This window comes from Arachis hypogaea, chromosome 15 (assembly GCF_003086295.3).
Source record: "Arachis hypogaea cultivar Tifrunner chromosome 15, arahy.Tifrunner.gnm2.J5K5, whole genome shotgun sequence".
Lineage (NCBI taxonomy): Eukaryota > Viridiplantae > Streptophyta > Magnoliopsida > Fabales > Fabaceae > Arachis > Arachis hypogaea.
Genome location: NC_092050.1, coordinates 157,928,168 through 157,946,389, shown reverse-complemented (window position 1 = coordinate 157,946,389; position 18,222 = coordinate 157,928,168). Strand labels below are relative to the sequence as shown.

General features: G+C 29.0%; 2 protein-coding genes and 1 long non-coding RNA gene across 4 annotated transcripts; 2 read left to right on the top strand and 1 right to left on the bottom strand.

Annotated features, from left to right (window-relative positions):
- The first annotated feature begins 5,084 nt into the window (after window positions 1-5,084).
- Window positions 5,085-8,624, top strand: LOC140179326 (uncharacterized). Its single transcript, XR_011872897.1, has 2 exons — window positions 5,085-5,326; window positions 8,467-8,624. It is a non-coding gene; the product is annotated as an uncharacterized lncRNA (long non-coding RNA).
- Window positions 8,509-12,295, bottom strand: LOC112751791 (F-box/kelch-repeat protein At3g23880-like). Of its 2 annotated transcripts, XM_025801052.3 has the most exons (3): window positions 10,968-12,295; window positions 9,650-9,736; window positions 8,509-8,602 (listed from the first exon to the last, which is right to left on the bottom strand). In XM_025801052.3, exon 1 carries the CDS (start codon window positions 12,252-12,254, stop codon window positions 11,136-11,138), a length of 1,119 nt encoding a protein of 372 aa, XP_025656837.1. In that variant the 5' UTR covers window positions 12,255-12,295; the 3' UTR covers window positions 8,509-8,602; window positions 9,650-9,736; window positions 10,968-11,135. The 2 variants fall into 2 exon arrangements, with proteins under 2 accessions (XP_025656837.1, XP_025656838.1); XM_025801053.3 differs by lacking the exon at window positions 8,509-8,602 and having other exon boundaries at window positions 9,320-9,736.
- A 4,048-nt stretch (window positions 12,296-16,343) lies between these two features.
- On the top strand, window positions 16,344-17,811 carry LOC112749417 (uncharacterized). The gene is made up of 3 exons (XM_072218357.1): window positions 16,344-16,517; window positions 16,658-16,956; window positions 17,476-17,811. The coding sequence occupies exons 1-3, from the start codon at window positions 16,344-16,346 to the stop codon at window positions 17,675-17,677; spliced, it is 675 nt and encodes a 224-aa protein (XP_072074458.1). The 3' UTR covers window positions 17,678-17,811.
- Window positions 17,812-18,222: the final 411 nt, after the last annotated feature.

The following is an 18,222-nucleotide window of genomic DNA, read 5'->3' as shown; positions in this document are numbered from 1 at the left end:
ATAATATTAAATTAGAACTAAGAAGAATTAGTTATTTTATTTTTAAATGTGAATTATAAATTTGTCTAGATTCTAATAGATTTTTTTTTATCCAAACACATCAAAATCTTTGTATTTAATATATATTATTTGAATAAAATTTTAAATATAAAATAGATATTAAAATTATTTTATTATTTCTACTCGTATTATAAACACATTATAATCTTTCACATTATTTATAAGAACTATCGGCCAGTGAATAATAAGAATATAAGATGTAAGTATTTGTACACCAAAAAAATAACATGTAAGTATTTACTGTAAAAAAAATGAAACGAATTAATGGTTAGATATTTTATCAAATTTTTAAGATATTTTTATCAACATATTTTAAAATTTATGGTTTATTTATTCCAATTTTTTTTAATTTTCTTGTATATATTTATTATTCTTACAATCACATGAGACACAGGCAATACTTGTTTAGTTCAAATATTCTGATACTATTTGCCTTTAACATGTCTTCAAATTTGAAGACTAGGAATAATATTTAATGTTCATATTCATATATCAGCTCGCATCTCATTCTTAGGGCAAGTTTAATACACATCCTAATAAAAAAAATATACATTAAAATTAGTTATTAAAATTAATTAATTATATATATATATATATATAAACAAATATATTATGACTAATTGTAATATGTAAATAATATTTTTGTTAGAAAAAAAATGAATTTTGGAGATAAGTTTTTTGCACAAATCTCATAAATAAATTAAAGAATAAATATCTTCTCAAATTCTGAATATTTGTCCGAAAAATGAAGTATCTTCCATAATTAAAAAATTTTAATCAATACTTAATTATTTAAGTAAATAGTTTAAACAATATTTATTATTAGTCTAAACATCTCCTGACACATTAGTAAATTACTATTTATATAGACTGCTTAAATTAGTTACCTGGATAATTAGGGACTTATTATAAATTTTCATATTGTCAAAAAATAATTTATCTTTTAAACAAGAAAAGAGTATTATTTACTGTGAATTAAAAAAACCTTGTCCGTTTGTTTATCTATCGCTAGACTTAACTTCAATACTAATAGGCAAAGAAAATCATGCCTAAATACTATATTTTATGGGAAGATTTTCAAGTATACCGTTATATCGATATATCAGTGATTTTTAGCTGTTGATCTTAATTATATATATTATATATTTTTTTTATAATTAAAATTAACAATTAAAAATTAATGATACACTAGTATTACTAGTACACTTAAAAATTTTCTTATTTTATGATGCTCTTTTGTATGGATTATTGACTAGTCAAGAGTGTCATATAGCGTTAGGGTGAAGTGAAGAAACAATGAATTCAAATATCTCCAAGTTGGATTTAAAATAAATGTCGAGTAAAAAATACTTAACAACCCAACTCTAGCCAGTTCATTTTGGATGTTTGACTTTGTTGGATCATAGTAGTGTGATTCTAAAAAGTTATCCTAGCTAGGGCTCTAATAAATCCTAGATAAAATTATTACAATTTGATAATATTGCAGAAAAGTCAAAGTTTGGTATTTTAAATTATTATTGCTAATATTTTATTCCGGTGGTTTTTAACTTACTCTAAGAATAACATACAAGTTTTAACTTAATGAAATTGATTATTTTGTATCCTAATATCATCTTTTATTTATACAGCAGTGTGACAGGTTCAATAAATATTATTATTTTAAATTAATATTTAATTAACAATAATTTATACTAATATTTATAAATATTTATACACAAAATATATCATTTATATTTATTAAATTTTATACACATAAATCAATATAATTTATATTTATATTTATCAAAATTTACACACATAAATTATTATTAAAAATAATTTAACATTTATATTGACCAAATTTGATAAAAAATACTGATCTCCTAAAATTTTCTGTTATTTATATAGCAGTATTAATATGGAAACAAAATCCCTTTCAACGTATATGATCAGAATGGGAATATAGATTTATTCATATAATTTCGACATTGAGAAATGTAATAACAAAAAAAAAATAACATAATTAAGAATCTCAATAAACATATTTAAATTCACAATGTATGTGCAAAAGTTTCTTCCCTAGACCTAACTCTTAAGCAAGCGATTTACCAAACTTATAATTAGTGTTGCAGTTTTTGGTAACTAAACAAATCTTATATTTTTATGTATTATATTTTATATTAATAGTTTAAATTTAAGATTAATAATTTAAAATTTAAAATTTTTATATTTTATTTCTTTTATTATTAATAAATTAATTTTCAAAGAATATTACACTTTTTATTTTTTCTGAAATGCATTAATTAATATTTGCCAATATAATGTGCATTTGTGCAATAATAACTCTTGCACGAAATATATTACAGCATTTTCCTAACAAAGAAAAAAAAATCTTATTGAAAAAATTGTCTAACTAAATTTGTCAAGAAGTCATCTAACGACTCTCAGATATCAACTTCACGTGAAGTCGACTTGACCTGAGTTTCTACCTTTTAAAAAATACAATTTACTAAAAGTTATGTAATTTTTTTATATGGAAAATTTTATAACTTTTATGTTCTAATAATTATCTAATTTACAGAATTAATATTATTATTATAGGTTATTTAACCAAAGTATATATTTTCTAAAACAAAATATATGGTACCTTTAAATAAATGTAATCAACCCACACATGACACACCATCTTTATTTTTATCTTTTGAAATATTTTTTTCAATTTTTTTGTTGGTATAATTTTTCGTAATATATATGGAAGATCGAACAAACTCAATTTTCCTTAATTAAAAATAATATGAGCAGATCAGTATTACACTTTGCATTGAATAACTTTGTACTTTAAAATAAAGTTCACGAAAAAGAAAATTCTATTAGCATAAAGAATTAAATAGTAGCATTATTTTTAAAGTACTTTAATATAAAGTCCATCAATTGATAATTGTAGATAAAGTATCTTTGTGGATGAGCTTCAATTATTAATCATGGGGTTCACCACTTGTTGAAAAGGCTAGAGTCTTTTCAGATCTAAAGGAAAATATTGTAATTGTAATAATAATAAGAAACTTATTTTTCCATGCATGATTCACAAGTCACAACTTTCATGTATATTATTTTTATATTCATTTTAAAAATATAAATCAAGAATAAGATTAAATGTGTGATGTTATTTAGATACTTTTAAATATGTTTTAAAAATATTTTTTATTTTTTATTAAAATATAATTAAATACAAAAAATACATATGTCAGATAAATATTAAATAAATATTGTATTTAAAATATGTTTGACATTTAGACAAACAACTTAAATATTTTTATATGATAAAACATGAAAATTTTTGGTGAAAAATAAAACTAGATAAAAGAAATTATAACTAATTTTTAGGGTTCATATATTTCATATGGTGTCTTATTTTTTATTGTAAAAATAATAATATTTATTTTTTATTAAAAATACTATTCACCAAATATTATAATTTTTTTTTTGGTATTAACAAAATATTATACCTAAATCGCTATCTTAGGTAGAGGACCATGGTGGCCCTGCAATATAGGTCCTTTTTCTTGACAAAAAAATAATTAAAAGATTAGTTTGATAGAACACAAGTTGATGTATCCTGACCCATAGAAAGAAAGAAAAAACAAAAATAGAAGTACAAGTTGAGATCAAAGAAAGATGAGATCAATTTGTCGGTGGAGTTAAATTTCTAAAGCTGCATTTAGAACGATACTAAGACGGGAGATAGAAATTAAAATATAAAGACTAAATTAAGTTTAAAATTAAAATATAAATTTAAAATTTAAAAAATTAAATAAAAATATTTAAAAAATTATGAAAATTTTAGTTTTTATTCTTAAAACTTTTAATTTCGTATTTTTATTTTTTTAAAAAAATTAAAAAGACTAAAATTTTGTATTCTGTAACTAAAATCTTAATTCTAATTTTAAATTATCAAATACAATATTCAATTCTAGTTCTAGAAAATAAATAAAGTCTAATAGTTGAACTTTTTTTTTATCATAGTAGTACTCTACTTTTATTTTATTTATTTATTTTTGGTCTTTGTAGTTTGTACTCTATTTGTATTTAATTAATAATTACACAGTTCAATAGTTAATGGATACCTTGTGCTTTAGGGTTATATTAGTACTTCCAGTGATACTATGATAAATTGTCTTAATCACTTTAAGAAATAAATTGTGTTGGCATGGTATTAGAAAGTAGAAACCATTTTTTCATTAATATAGAAATTTATGAATAACTAATACAAGAAGTAATAAATAAATAACGTGCTCTATAATTTGAGTTATAGTATTTATAATCATACAGAATTATGAAAGTACTACCTGTTAACATTTTTCAAGCACCAATTTTTTTAAGTAGGTATGACTTATACAATAAGGCACTTGATGAGGAGTAAATCAGAAGAATGATCATTTTTTTTAGATCAGTAATAAATAATTCAACCTTTTTAGGGAGTACAGAGTACTAATGTCAAGTGATTAAATTTAATCCCCTTCGGCATTGCCATCAAGGACCAAATCAACCACAAGAAACAGATCAGCCAATAAACATAAACTAATAGTCAAGTAAACAAACATACATAATCAGAAGAATGATCATGTCTAATGTATAATATAAAGATGCTAATGTGTTTAGGAGAATAATTTCCTAAAAAAACCTTTACGTCATAAATTGGACAATAAGTTTGATTTGAAATATTATAATTTGAGCTTAAATTATAAAAAGAATAAACAAATATGTTATGTATATACTAAAAATTAACTATTAAATCAATTATTTATATAGAATATATATTAAAAAAATAAAATATAATGAAAGATTTGGTAGTTGCATTGGCTTTTACTTGCATATAACATTTTTTAAGAATAAAATATGAATGGGAAGATGTAAAACTATACTCATGTGTTAGATAACTTTTCTAAAAGAATTGTTAAAACTTAAAAGGCAAACCTTCTAGCCTAAGTTATTCACAAAGTTTGATCTTTTACTCATATTGTCATAATTTGAATTCAATATACAAGTTTTCTGGTAGTGTAGATGATTTATAAATACTTCTATAAATTTCTTATGAGCTCAAAGGTATACCTTAAGAACAATTTGAAGCAATTCATCCCATGAAAATAAACTTTTAAGATACCCAACTAAAATTTAATCTCTCTTTTTTTCTTCTTAACTCCAAGACTCAAACCCATTACCTTTCAAAGAAGAATCAAGTGCAAGAAGATAAGTTGAGAAGACACCACATCCAACTCAAAACCTTAAGGTAATAAGTTAATGGGTCTCTCATCTTATAAACTCCTCACTCTTTCATGCTTTCTTTGATGTGGGATTAACTTCAACACTTCTCATACTTACAACACTAACAACATTATAATAATGTTGGCTATGATTAAAAGATCATAGGGAGAGATGTGATTCTAGCTTAATAATCGATATGAATTTTTTGGCTTGGAACTTTTTGTATTTTCCATTACTAACAAACAAGAAAATCAACGGGAGATAAATGAAAAAAAATGAAAAGTGAAGCCAAAGTTACTTCTTCTTTCCTGCTTTTCCTTCTTTTCTCCTTATAATTTCATCAGCATATTTGATACCCTTACCTTTGTATGGTTCCGGGGTCTCCATCTACGAATTGAAGCAGCAAACTCGCCAATATCAGATTCATTCATTTATTTGTGAAACATGTATGAGTTAATATATGTGTATGTATATGCATCTGGAAATGTATGTAGTTAATAGTATAGATTAGAAGCAATTCAAAGATAGAAGTATCGATCTAAATCAAAGCCTTTAGGATGCTACTACATCTGAAGCTCCATGACAAAAACAACAAATTCCTAAAACTACCAATGGAAAGTTAAATTCACCTAAAAAAAGCATATCCTAAATTCCTAATTACTAGGTTGTCTAGTCAACACCTGATTACAAAGCATACTCTTAACAATGTTTTCCTGTCAAAGTTCATAAGAATTTAAAGTGCAATGTCCTCCTAAAAGACAACACAAGCTTGCCCCTAGACTTTTCCATAATAATAATAACACCCAACCCTCGCTCCCCTCTCTAACAATTCATTGTAGCAAGTAACTCTTATGCGCATTTTTTTTTACTTTGATCCATCTCTTTTTGTTTTTATTTTCCTTTTGTCTATGATTTGATTTGTGTTTCTGCGTTTGTTTGAAGTGAAAATGTACACTCTTTTTGTTCTCACTATTTAAATTGATAATATGTTTAATTGCTTCATTAGTTCAGTATAATTTTATAATTTTTCTTCATTTGTGTCTTTGTGCTTGTTTAATTGCTTGAATATTGTGTTTTAATTTGATTAATATAATTACTGTTTGAATTTGTGGTTTTAGAAACATTACCACTATATTGTGCCGTATGAATTTGGCGTATTTATGATGATAGTTTTGTTATCATCATTTTTCTATAATGAATTCAGATTATTTATCATAGATGATAGATTGATAAATAAGTAAATTAAATCAATACCTGTCTGGAACACAAAATTTTCTTATTTTGTATCAATTTTACTTGGTTATCACTCAGTAGTTTTCTATGTATCCTTTTAGAATGTTCAACTTCATGCGATGTACCATTGAAGCTTCTTTGATTAATACCCTTTTGAAGCTTATCCCTCAATTTCATGAGATAGAAGCAGAATATGCCTCCTTTGATTGGCACCTTATAACTCATTGAATCTTCTAGCATCACTATTAGGGACGGTTCTACATATAAGAATATGGGGGCAAGTGTCCCACTATAATTTAAAATTTTTTTGAATAGTATATATTAATGATATTTATTTGTTTCTATTAAATTATTGATTTTGACTTCACAATAAAATCTATTCTTAATATATAAAAGTAGGTACATAGGTTTATCCACATTACTTCTAAGTTATTTCTCTTCTTCTACTAACGTCATGTCAGCACCATCTCTTACTTGGCAAAATTTTAGAATCCACCACTCAAATCTTGCCAAATCAACTTTTATTTTCAAATAAAAAAAAAACATAAAAAACAACTAAAAAACACAATAAAAACCAACAACTTAACTTTTTCCAAATCAATCCTTATTTCTAAAACAACAAAAACACAAATTAACATTTACCCAAAAAAACCTCTAAAAACCAAAGAGCTTATTATCTTTATCATACTTCTCGAAACCCTCTTCTTCTTGGCACCTATCCGTACCAAAATCCGTACCAAAATCCTATTTCCTCCATCCTCTTCTGGTCTCATGAGCCATTGTTTTTTCCTCAAAACAAATTGTCTATCACGATGTCCATATCCGACGGAGCCGCATTGCATAAACTGCAGAAACCAGGGCAAACTCCATTTTAAACTCCATTTCTCCTGTTGCGATTTTTCTGTCGGAGCTCGATTATGGGTCTCAGACCAACGTCACCATTCGACGCCGCCAACGTAGGAAATTCGTCCCAAATATTTTCAACTTTGCCGTTTACTCTTTTCATTCTGTTGTTCAATATCATTTTCAATAGCCCTATTTATTTGTTAAAATAATAACATTTTAAATGTGAACTCATTGCAAGTAGCGCAGGTTTATGTATTCCTCTTTTTTAAACGGTTCTGTCCAACAGTCTCAACCAAAATTAGGTTTACCCACATTACTTCTAAGTTATTTCTCTTCTTCTACTAACGCTATGTCAACATCATCCTTACTTGGCAAAATTTTAGAATCCACCACTCAAATCTTGCCAAATCTATCTATCTATTTATAATATATAAAAGCTGATACTAACTTTCTCCACAATGAGTTTAAGCCATCTTTTCTTTGCTAATGATATCACATCAACAATTTTAATGACTTGGCAAAAGATGAAAATCAACCAATCACTATTTAGTAAAATGTTTTAAAAAAATTAAAACAAAAAATTCTTATCTATTATTATTCAATTGAATCATCAAGTACTAATTAAATGCAATAAACATATATTAAAAGTGTCATAATAATAATTATTATAAAAAATTTCAGTTACAAATATTCAAATTCTACAACTTATACATACAACTTATACATATTAATTTATCGTCCCGCGCGCGGGTCTCATTCTAGTTCTCATTAAATTCTACTTCTAAGGTAAGAATTCAGCTCTCTCTCTTTTTCTCTCTTCCAAAATTAGAAGGAGAGACTGGAATAACATCTGCTGATAGAATCAATAAACCAAATTTTGGTCCTCATGGCTCTCTATTTTATCCTATTCTTTTGTTCTAACTTGTTACTAATTACTTAAGAATAATCATCATTAACCGATTAAAGTATAATTGTTAATCCATCAAATACTAAGAAACTTGTTTGTGAAAAATTTGTGTGCTATTAATCCTTATTTACACACTACTTCTCTTGTAAACTAATACTGTAATTTACTGGTAACTGTAGGGTCTTATTTAAACCAAAGAAAATATGGCTGCTGCTATTGGGGGAGGGGCATTACTCTCTGCTTCTGTTCAGGTGTTGTTGGATAAGATCATTTCCACTAGTGTATATAAAAAGTTTTACCCATAATTAAAGTGATCTGCGTGCAAATTAATAAATAAGATTACTTCAAACATTACAGAACAAAATGAGGAAACACCCAAAATTGAAGTAATCTGTGATCCAACAATAATAAGGAAACACCCAAAATAATCACAATGACCTGAACTTTTTCCTACGCCTACATGAAATGGCAAGCATTTAAAATAACTTAAAGAACAAAAAACTGCAGAAGCATAACTCTGAAGAGGAATTAAATTTTAACAGGGTTGAAATTTTAAAAAGTTAAATCATACTCTACTATCTACCACAATAATGCAATAAACCCTAAACAGATAAACATATTGGGTGTTAATATTGCAATTCACATCAAAAACAGATTCAGTGTCAATATCCTAACTTACAACTAACTTCATTATATTATAATTTGCAAATACTAGCTCACTTTTTCATGACATTATCTTGAATAAATTCAAAATAAATTCACCAAACAACATATTTAGAACCAAAATTAGCATGATGAATAAACAGGAACAACAGTTAGTCAAACTAAGGGAACACCAAAAGTATTTAGGGCACCCTGATCTTCTGTATGCATAAATGAAATGCAGGGGTTTAAAACCACTTGCATGATTTCAGAAGAATTCATAGAAGTCAACCGTTGACAAGCAACTTAATTGCAAGCCAGAACCAAGGATTGACCATAATCTTTTGCACATACGACACTGGATATCTCGTCATACAGAAACATCATTACTAAGATTGAAAATATTGCTCTTGATCTTCAATATAACAAGATATTGTCATAAAATGTCTAGTTGACCATAAGATATGATAGCACCCATGGAAATCATGAAAACAAGTAAATATTTTAAAGGAACTAATAACATTGGCAAAGGAATTACCACACATATATATCACCTAATAACTGCTTCTAGTTCTATAAAATTTTGGTTCTTAATCTTCACTGCTTACATTCCTATGCTTGCAATAACATGCTACACATGTTGTATCATCTAAAGTTCTCAACATTACGGTTGCAACATGCTAAGATCTAATCACTATAACTACTACTAGTAGGAATTACCATTCTTGTACCCAAGCCATATGATTCAAGCTCTATTGCACTCTTCTGGTCTATCTTTGTAACCATTGGTGTCACATTTTCCAGACCCTGCAGATAGAAATTGTTTATATTTCCATTGACAACTAAGTCCGTAATTTAGTAACTTGCATATACGCGCTTATTTTTCCATTCACTTCTTCCACAATGAAAGTTTTGCAAGCTACTAATAAATAAATATTGATCCAAATTTGTTGGAATAAAGTTTAAACAAAGAGAGAGAAAGAAGGATTTTAAAAAAAGACATAATGTCAATTGACTTTTAGCATTGAAACTTATTGTGACATAATGCATCAAACTTATCATTTTACAGTTCAATGTCAATTGTGACTTTTAGCAGCATATTTTCTAGTGCATTGAAACAAATTTTCAGCTGCTAATGTGATATGTAATTCTTGGACTTGATAATTTTGTTGACAAAACAGCAATAGAACACTAAAAGCAGCTCCCTCATTAAGTTTTTGTTATGATACCCCTCCCCTCCCAACCATCCCTCTACAACATCATTTTAAGATCTTAAGTACATCTAACTTTTCTAGTGGCAAAAAATTCTCTCATTAGTCAATACTTCATCATCTTTTCTTCGTATTAACTATCTCACAGCAACAAAATTCAGAATACACATAGTTACCATCCTATTAGACATGTATGTAACAATCTAAGAAAGCAATCTTATTTTAGTTGCTATCCTATTAGACATGTATCTAAAGATCCAAGAAATCATATGCTGCATGACAAATTTACTCCGAAGAAAAAAAGAACTAAAAACAATACTCTGACAGGTAAGTTTTTTGGTTCCAACACTATTGGAAATGGAGATACACAGGATCAAAACCACCTTCACATAGCCACATAATTTCCACGGAAAAAAACTAATGAAGGTATATACATCATAAATAGAGCATCTACATCATAGATAGGGCATACTTAGGGTACTTTTGGCAGGGTAAGAGGATGTCATAATTTATTTCCATCTTTATATTATTCATTCCTATTAGTACAATCCAATCCCATGACTACTATAAATAAGATTTCAGCTTGCCATCAAGCTAGTTCACCATACAAAACATATGTCATGAAAAGATAAAGTAACCACTAACTAAATAAAGTGAAAATTTCATTACTTTTACAATGGGATGGTCGCGAAAATCATGTTCTAGATTCTTACTAATGAAAAAATCAACGCAACTTCATTTGTCTTTAAACTTCATCTAACAATTAGCAAAAATTAATAAACTTATGCAACAAGTAGTCATGATAAGGATGTTAGAATTTTATGCACCTGTATATATAAAGTTTGCAGCCAAAATAAAAGTGATCCGTCTACAAATTTGGATCCAACAACAAGAAGTAGCCAAAGTAAGGAATCACCCAAAATAATCACAATGACCTGAACTTTGCTGACAGAACAAAATGCTGCAGAAGCAAAACTTTGAATAGGAACCAAATTTTAACAAAGCTGAACCAAGCTCTCAACATAATCAAATGCATCGAAGTCAAGATTGTTGATATTAACGCGTTTAACACTATTATCTCTTCGGTCATAAAAAACTGCCTCAGAACCATGGCTGCCTCTCAACATGAAGACATTTCCATTCTCAAATACAAATCCTGGAAATAGCCATTCAACACCGAGATGGTGAAAACTAATCTTTAGCAATTGAGTCCAAGAATTTTCATCTCCAAACTCCTTCATTTGCCATGCAATAAAATGAGTGTTCTGGTAATCATGAAGAAGATACAGGCTATTTCCCCAAACTCCCAGAGTTTGCTCTTCACTGGGGATCTCATCGATACCCTTTGGAAGCGGAATCTCTTTACTTGTATCCGATTTCAGGTCAAAAGAAACAAGCGTTAACATATCAAGTGTAACAGCATTCCAATCATAACGACCTCCATGCGGGGTACGGAGAGCTATCCAATTAAGAGTGCCACCGATGAAGGAGCCATTATCTTCAGAAGAAAACGGAAAAGCAGGAAAACTTTTGATCCTCTTCCATGAACTGCCACCAAAGCTATAAACTTGCGTAATCAATGTTCCAGAAGAATCCCAAATGATAGCCAGTACCTTGTAACTATCACTTGACTCATCATACCCAAATCCAAGAACATTGTCCATATTGACACGTAAGCACGGCGAGTTCTCTGAAATACACCCTGTGAGAGGGTTCAATAAACGCACCCAGGTATCCCAAATATCGGTCTTGGGGTGGTCAAGAGCAAGGGCCACACAAACCAACCCGTTGCATGAACCCACAACCCAGTCGTCTACGTGTAGGGAGTAGCGATTCTCTTGAGCAACAAGAGTGGATGATGGATTCTGGATGAAGGATTCAACGCTACTAAACACTAAGTCCCATTTTTTTTCTTCGTCGAGGGTGAGGAGGATGCCATTTTTGGGTGAACGGTGAAGGTGAAGTTTGACGAAGTGAGGGTCGGAGATGATGGAGTTCCATGACTTGCACACAAGCTTCAGGCGCGTCAGAGGCTTTGCAGGAAGCCAAGAGAGGATCTCCATCACCACCACTTCACACAAGAGGACCGCCGCTGTTGGGTCTTCAGCCTCCATCTGGAGATTATTAACGCCGTTTCTGAAAACCAAAAATTTGAAACTTGATCAAAATAGTGTTTTACAGTATTCTTTCAATTTACTTAGTAGTGGAATTTTATTTTTTATTTACCTTTCTTCTGTACACTGGTACTGATTTTTTATTTAAATATTAGGTTATCAAACAACAAATAATATTTAAAATTTAATTTGAAAGATAATCCATCTATTTATAATATATAAAAACCGATACCAACTCTCTCCACAATGAATTTAAGCCATCTTTTCTTTCCTAACGATGCTACATCAGCAGTTCTAATGATTTGGCAAAAGATGAAAATCAACCAATCACTATTTAATAAAATATTTTAAAAAAATTAAAACAAAAAAATTCTTATCTATTATTCAATTGAAACACCAAGTACTAATTAAATACAATAAACATACATTAAAAATGTCATAATAATAATAATAATTATAAAAAATTTCAGTTATAAATATTCAAATTCTACAACTTATACATATTAAGACTTTTACTACTCTTCATTTCTTAATCTCTCATACTAATTGTCAAAAATTTCTTAAATTTAATATAACATTTTTATATGTTTTTCATTCTCATTCATTTATTTTTTTATTTATTTACAAACAAAAAAATCACAAAAAAATACAAAGTGTAGCCATTAATGCAAATCAAAAAATGAAAAAAAATAAAAATGCAATTTTGTATAATTTTAATATAAATAACCTATGTCTTTTTTTAAAATAAATAAATTTAAAATCTATTTATAATATGTTCTCTAAAATATTTTTAATATATTTATTAAAATATACTATATAATATAAAAAATCTACCTCTCCGCGCATTGCGCGGGTCTCACTCTAGTTTTACTCAATTTTCGAAACTTGATATTCAATTTGAGAATTTCATATTGAATGTGTTATAATCAAGGTTGCGAGAACCGGACCGATCAATGAACCGGTAAAGCAACTGGTTCACTGGTTCAGTGGTTCGACCGAGGTTCAACTGGGATTCAACCAGTTTAATTAAATATTAAATAAAATTATTACAAATTTAATATATAATTTTACATATTTAAATTCATTAATTTTTAAGTAAAAAAATATTTAATATGAAAATAATTTTAAATTTATACTTCAACATGAGACTGGTGTTATACTTCAAAATTAAACATTAGTAGTTTTCTTAAAAACACACACTCGATACACACACTCGATACATTAAAGACACTAGAGGTTCATAATTTCACAATTTTAAATATTGTTCTTTAAAGAATATATTATTATGATTATGACCATTGGGGAATAATACATGTTACTATAATATATCCATTAGTATATTAAAAATTTAAGATATAATAAAATTGAAGATGAAAAGTTTATTGATTGAGTTAAATTTATTGATGACTTTAAAACAACTATCTGAGGCAGAATTTCCACTCAAACTGCTAAAAATTAGTGTATACCAAAAAGAAACTTCGTCTAACACCAGATCTTGTTGAAGCTTAGCCAGGACCTAAAAGAGATCAGTAAACCAACGCTTCTCCCTCTCCAGACTCAAGCCATGATCCAGTTCCAGACAACAACCCTGAGGTAGGCTATTATTCCTATCGTCCTATTCCAGGCTTTGCTCAAGAATAAATATTGGATAGATTTGGAGGAAACCTTAACTTCAGTTTGTGAGGATTAGGACTTTACTGGCTATTGCTGCATCAAAGAAGTGATCTTGCAGGCAACATTGTCAAGCCAAGGCTAATTATTCTCTTATACAATTCAATTATCTCTTTTTGGGTTGCCAATATACAATTCAATTGAATAACACATTGATGAAATTTTTTATTGTGCAACAAGCCTCTTATAACTAACCAAACCCTAACTAGGTTCAACAAATTCAATGCTTTTCAACAAAAACTCATAATACAGACAACTCAATCTCCAAATCCAGAAACAGAAAAACCAAGTGAAACAATCCAAATTAAATTCAGAATCACATTAAGCAACAATACAACTCAGAATACAATCCCAACTCAGAATCTAGTACAAAAAATCAAACTCAGAAGCCAGAATCTTAGAAATCGAAACTAAAGAAGCAGCGACTTACTGGAGACACGGCAAGGGAGGAACGACGGTGACAGTGAGCTCAGAAGAGGATCAGTCTGCGACGACGAGGAACCAAGCAGAGATTCCACAGAGGAGAGGACGCGCTTGAAGAGGATTGAGCAACTGTTCTCGTGACGTAGAGGAGAGGACGCGCTTGAAGAGGAATGAGCAACCGTTCTCGTGACGTAGAGGAGAAGAGGATCGAGGAGGATGACGACGACGGCACCCTCTGTCACTGCCAACGACGATGATCACAGAAGCGGGCTTCACGACGAGCACAAAGACGGTGAGGAGGAGAACAATGGCGGCGGCTGGGGGTGACGGTGGCTGGTGGGGCTTCGCGACGAGCACAGAGACGATGAGGAAGAGAAGAGTGGCGGCGGCTGGGGGCTGTGATAGGGTTAGTTGGTTAAATTAGGGATTCTGGTGAATGTGAGAGTGAGAGAGAAGAGAGAGGGGTAGATACAAAACGACGCCGTTTAGGGTTATATTTTTAAACCAAAAACCCGCTAAAAACCGGACGGTTCTACCGGTTTACTGGTAAACCGCCGGTTCGACCGGTTTTTTGTCAAGCAGTTTCTGACTTTATCCGGATTGACTAGGTGACCGATTCTCAGTTAATCCGGTTGAACCGGCCGGTCCGGTTCTGTTTTCAAACAAAAAATAATATTTAAAATTTAATTTGAAAGATAATCTATTTATAATATATAAAAGCTGATACCAACTCTCTCCAATCTTTTCTTTGCTAACGATGTTACATCAGCAGTTCTAATGACTTGGCAAAAGATGAAAATCAACCAATTACTATTTAGTAAAATATTTTAAAAAAATTAAAACAAAAAAACTCTTATCTATTATTATTCAATTGAAACATCAAGTACTAATTAAATATAATAAATATACATTAAAAGTGTCATAATAATAATAATTATAAAAAATTTCAGTTACAAATATTCAAATTCTACAACTTATACATGTTAAGACTTTTACTACTCTTCATTTCTTAATCTCTCATACTAATTGTCAAAAATTTCCTAAATTTAATTAACATTTTTATATGTTTTTCATTCTCATTCATTTATTTTTTTTAATTATTTACAAACAAAAAACCACAAGAAAAGACAAAGTGTAGCCATTAATGCAAATCAAAAATGAAAAAAAAATAAAAATGCAGTTTTGTATAATTCTAATATAAATAACCTATGTCTTTTTTAAAAATAAATAAATTTAAAATCTATTTATAATATGTTCTCTAAAATATTTTTAATATAACATTTATTAAAATATACTATATAGTATAAATAATCTACCTCTCCGCACATTGCGCGGGTCTCACTCTAGTATTACTCAATTTTCGAAACTTGATATTCAATTTGAGAATTTCATATTGAATGTGTTATAATGATCAATTTTTAAATTTAAATGAGATTAATATTCTTTTTTAGAAATCAACTTGAAAAAATATTATTGATCCATCGATGTTTCTTCTTTTGAATTTAGTTTTAGTTTTTCTATGACAACTGCATTAATTGAAAGAATTTTTTGAACTATGAATATCATCAAGACCTAATTGTATGGGATATAAATTTTTAAATGATCATTTAGTGATATATGTAGATAAAAAGATATTTCAATTGTATTGTTAAGAAAAAGATTATTTAATTTTTTTAAAATATAAAACTTAAAAAAAATAGAATTTTAAATTATATGTTATTATTTAAATTAGTGTTTTAGTATTTTAATTTGATAAATAGATATTTTAAATATTGATCATATTCTATAATAATAATAATAATAATAATAATAATAATAATAATAGTTATAGTTATGCTACACGTGCATAAAAAATAATTATTCGTAAGAATATACATAAGTAATTTGGTAGTTAATTTTTTATGTACATGTAATATTTTTTATAAAAATTATTATCGTATTATATATATTCTGTCTCTACTATCAAAATTTTCTGGATTTGTCACTGAATTCGCCATGGTTGACATGTATGTTGAAATTGAAACTTCAGCTTATATTTCTGAGATTCTAGGCAAAGATAAGCTAGAGAGGAACTCGGTGATGGTCATCCGTTTTGATATAGTATTAAGAAAAGTAGTATTACACAGTACTTTGTTATATTTCCTTAAACCAAGTTTCATATGGGGTGAGGTAAGATTGATGAAATGCGCTCCACTCTTACTCAATGTGAATGGTCATTTTCTTTCTATTTGTACTTGATGAAACGTAACTTATTGGTGTGGTTTTGAGAACCAAATAACTGGTGCATCTTCATAAATTTATTCTTTTAATTTTTTTATTTTTATTTTTATACAAACTGTACTTATAATTTAACTGTTGCTGTATCTTGGACTCTTGGTGCAGGAGGCGGAGTGGTGCTTCTTTATGCTTCTAAATATGACGATGTTAAATTAGTTGTCAACATCTCTGGACGCTATGATCTGAAGATAGGAGTTGAAGAAAGACTTGGAAAAGGTTATATGAAAAGAATTAAGAAGGACGGTTTCATTGATGTGAAGAATAGGTCAGGTAACTTGTCAATTGATCATGCTGTTTCAATTCCTCTAAGATTGGATGAGGTAGTGAGAGATATTTAACAAAAAATTCAGTGTCCATAAATTTCTCATTTTTATGATTATATGAATATGAGGGAATTTGCTATTGCAGTAAGTTTTAATCACCCTTCTGCCACTTGTTGCACATTCTTTGGTTCATAAATTTGTGTGTTGAATTTACATGGTCTCTGTTTAAAAAATAAAAAATTATAAAGCAGAGGCAATGAAATGTAGGATAATGACTAAAAATCAGAGAGGCAGCTTGCAAGGTTAAATATCTTATGTGACAAATAAAAAATTGTTTCATTTTGATTCCCCCTAATCAAGTGGTGAATTCATTGCAGAATGTAACAAAAACATAATCTACCGTGCAAAGAACATAGAGGAGTTATTTCGAGTAGACAAATTATGAATGAGTGTGATATATATAATTCCGTACGTGAAAGATGATTTTGCTTGGAAGGTTATACTGCAAGTGAAAATTAGTAGTAATGGTATGAAATTAACCTTAACACATAGATGTAGCTAATCTGAAATCACATAATGTATGACAGGGTCCTTACAGTTCATGGTTCTTCAGAGACTGTTATTCCTGTTCAAGATGCATTGGAGTTTGCCAAGATTATACCAAACCACAAGTTACATATCATAGAAGGTGCTAATCATCTATATACTAATCATCAAGATGAGTTAATCTCAGTTGTCGTGAACTTCATAAAGGAAAACTTGCACCAAGATAGTGGTGCTGATAGCTAGGTATGCTCGCCCCAAGGTATGGATCTTTCCATAGATCTGTATAAGGTACTTAACACGATTCCTTCTCTCTTACATTTACATCTACCTTTCTGTAACCTTGGAAATGTGTCATCACTTGTTTCTGATCCTATTGTTCCTCTTACAAATCTCACTCGTCTCCAACTCCTCAGTCTTGCATGGAATGATCTTAATCAACATTCATCAGTCCTACATGCTTTTCAGAACACTACTTCCATCAAAGACATTGACATCTCAGGCAACCATCTCAGGCAGCACAGAGTTTATTCCATGCAAGACTGAAGAGTTGGAGACGAGTGAGATTTGTGAGAAGAACAATAGGATCAGAAACAAGTGATGAAACATTTCCAAGGTTACAGAAAGGTAGATGTAAATGTAAGAGAGAAGGAAGCGTGTTAAGTACCTTATACCGATCTATGGAAAGATCCATACCTTGGGGTGAGCCAAATACTTGCAGTAACGTTGGTGGAAGTAAGATCCGCGACGCAAGTTGGTGAGGTTGCTAATACTGCCGCTAGGAATAGCGT

Excerpts from the sequence above, each read along its gene's own strand:
- LOC112751791 (XM_025801052.3), bottom strand. The coding sequence starts at position 12,254 with ATGGAGGCTGAAGACCCAACAGCGGCGGTCCTCTTGTGTGAAGTGGTG.
- LOC112749417 (XM_072218357.1), top strand. The coding sequence starts at position 16,344 with ATGGTTGACATGTATGTTGAAATTGAAACTTCAGCTTATATTTCTGAG. Across the intron at positions 16,518-16,657 it reads CAAGTTTCATATGGGGTGAG|TTTTTTTATTTTTATTTTTA; the intron begins GTAAGATTGATG and ends TTATTCTTTTAA. Across the intron at positions 16,957-17,475 it reads TTGGATGAGGTAGTGAGAGA|GGTCCTTACAGTTCATGGTT; the intron begins TATTTAACAAAA and ends AATGTATGACAG.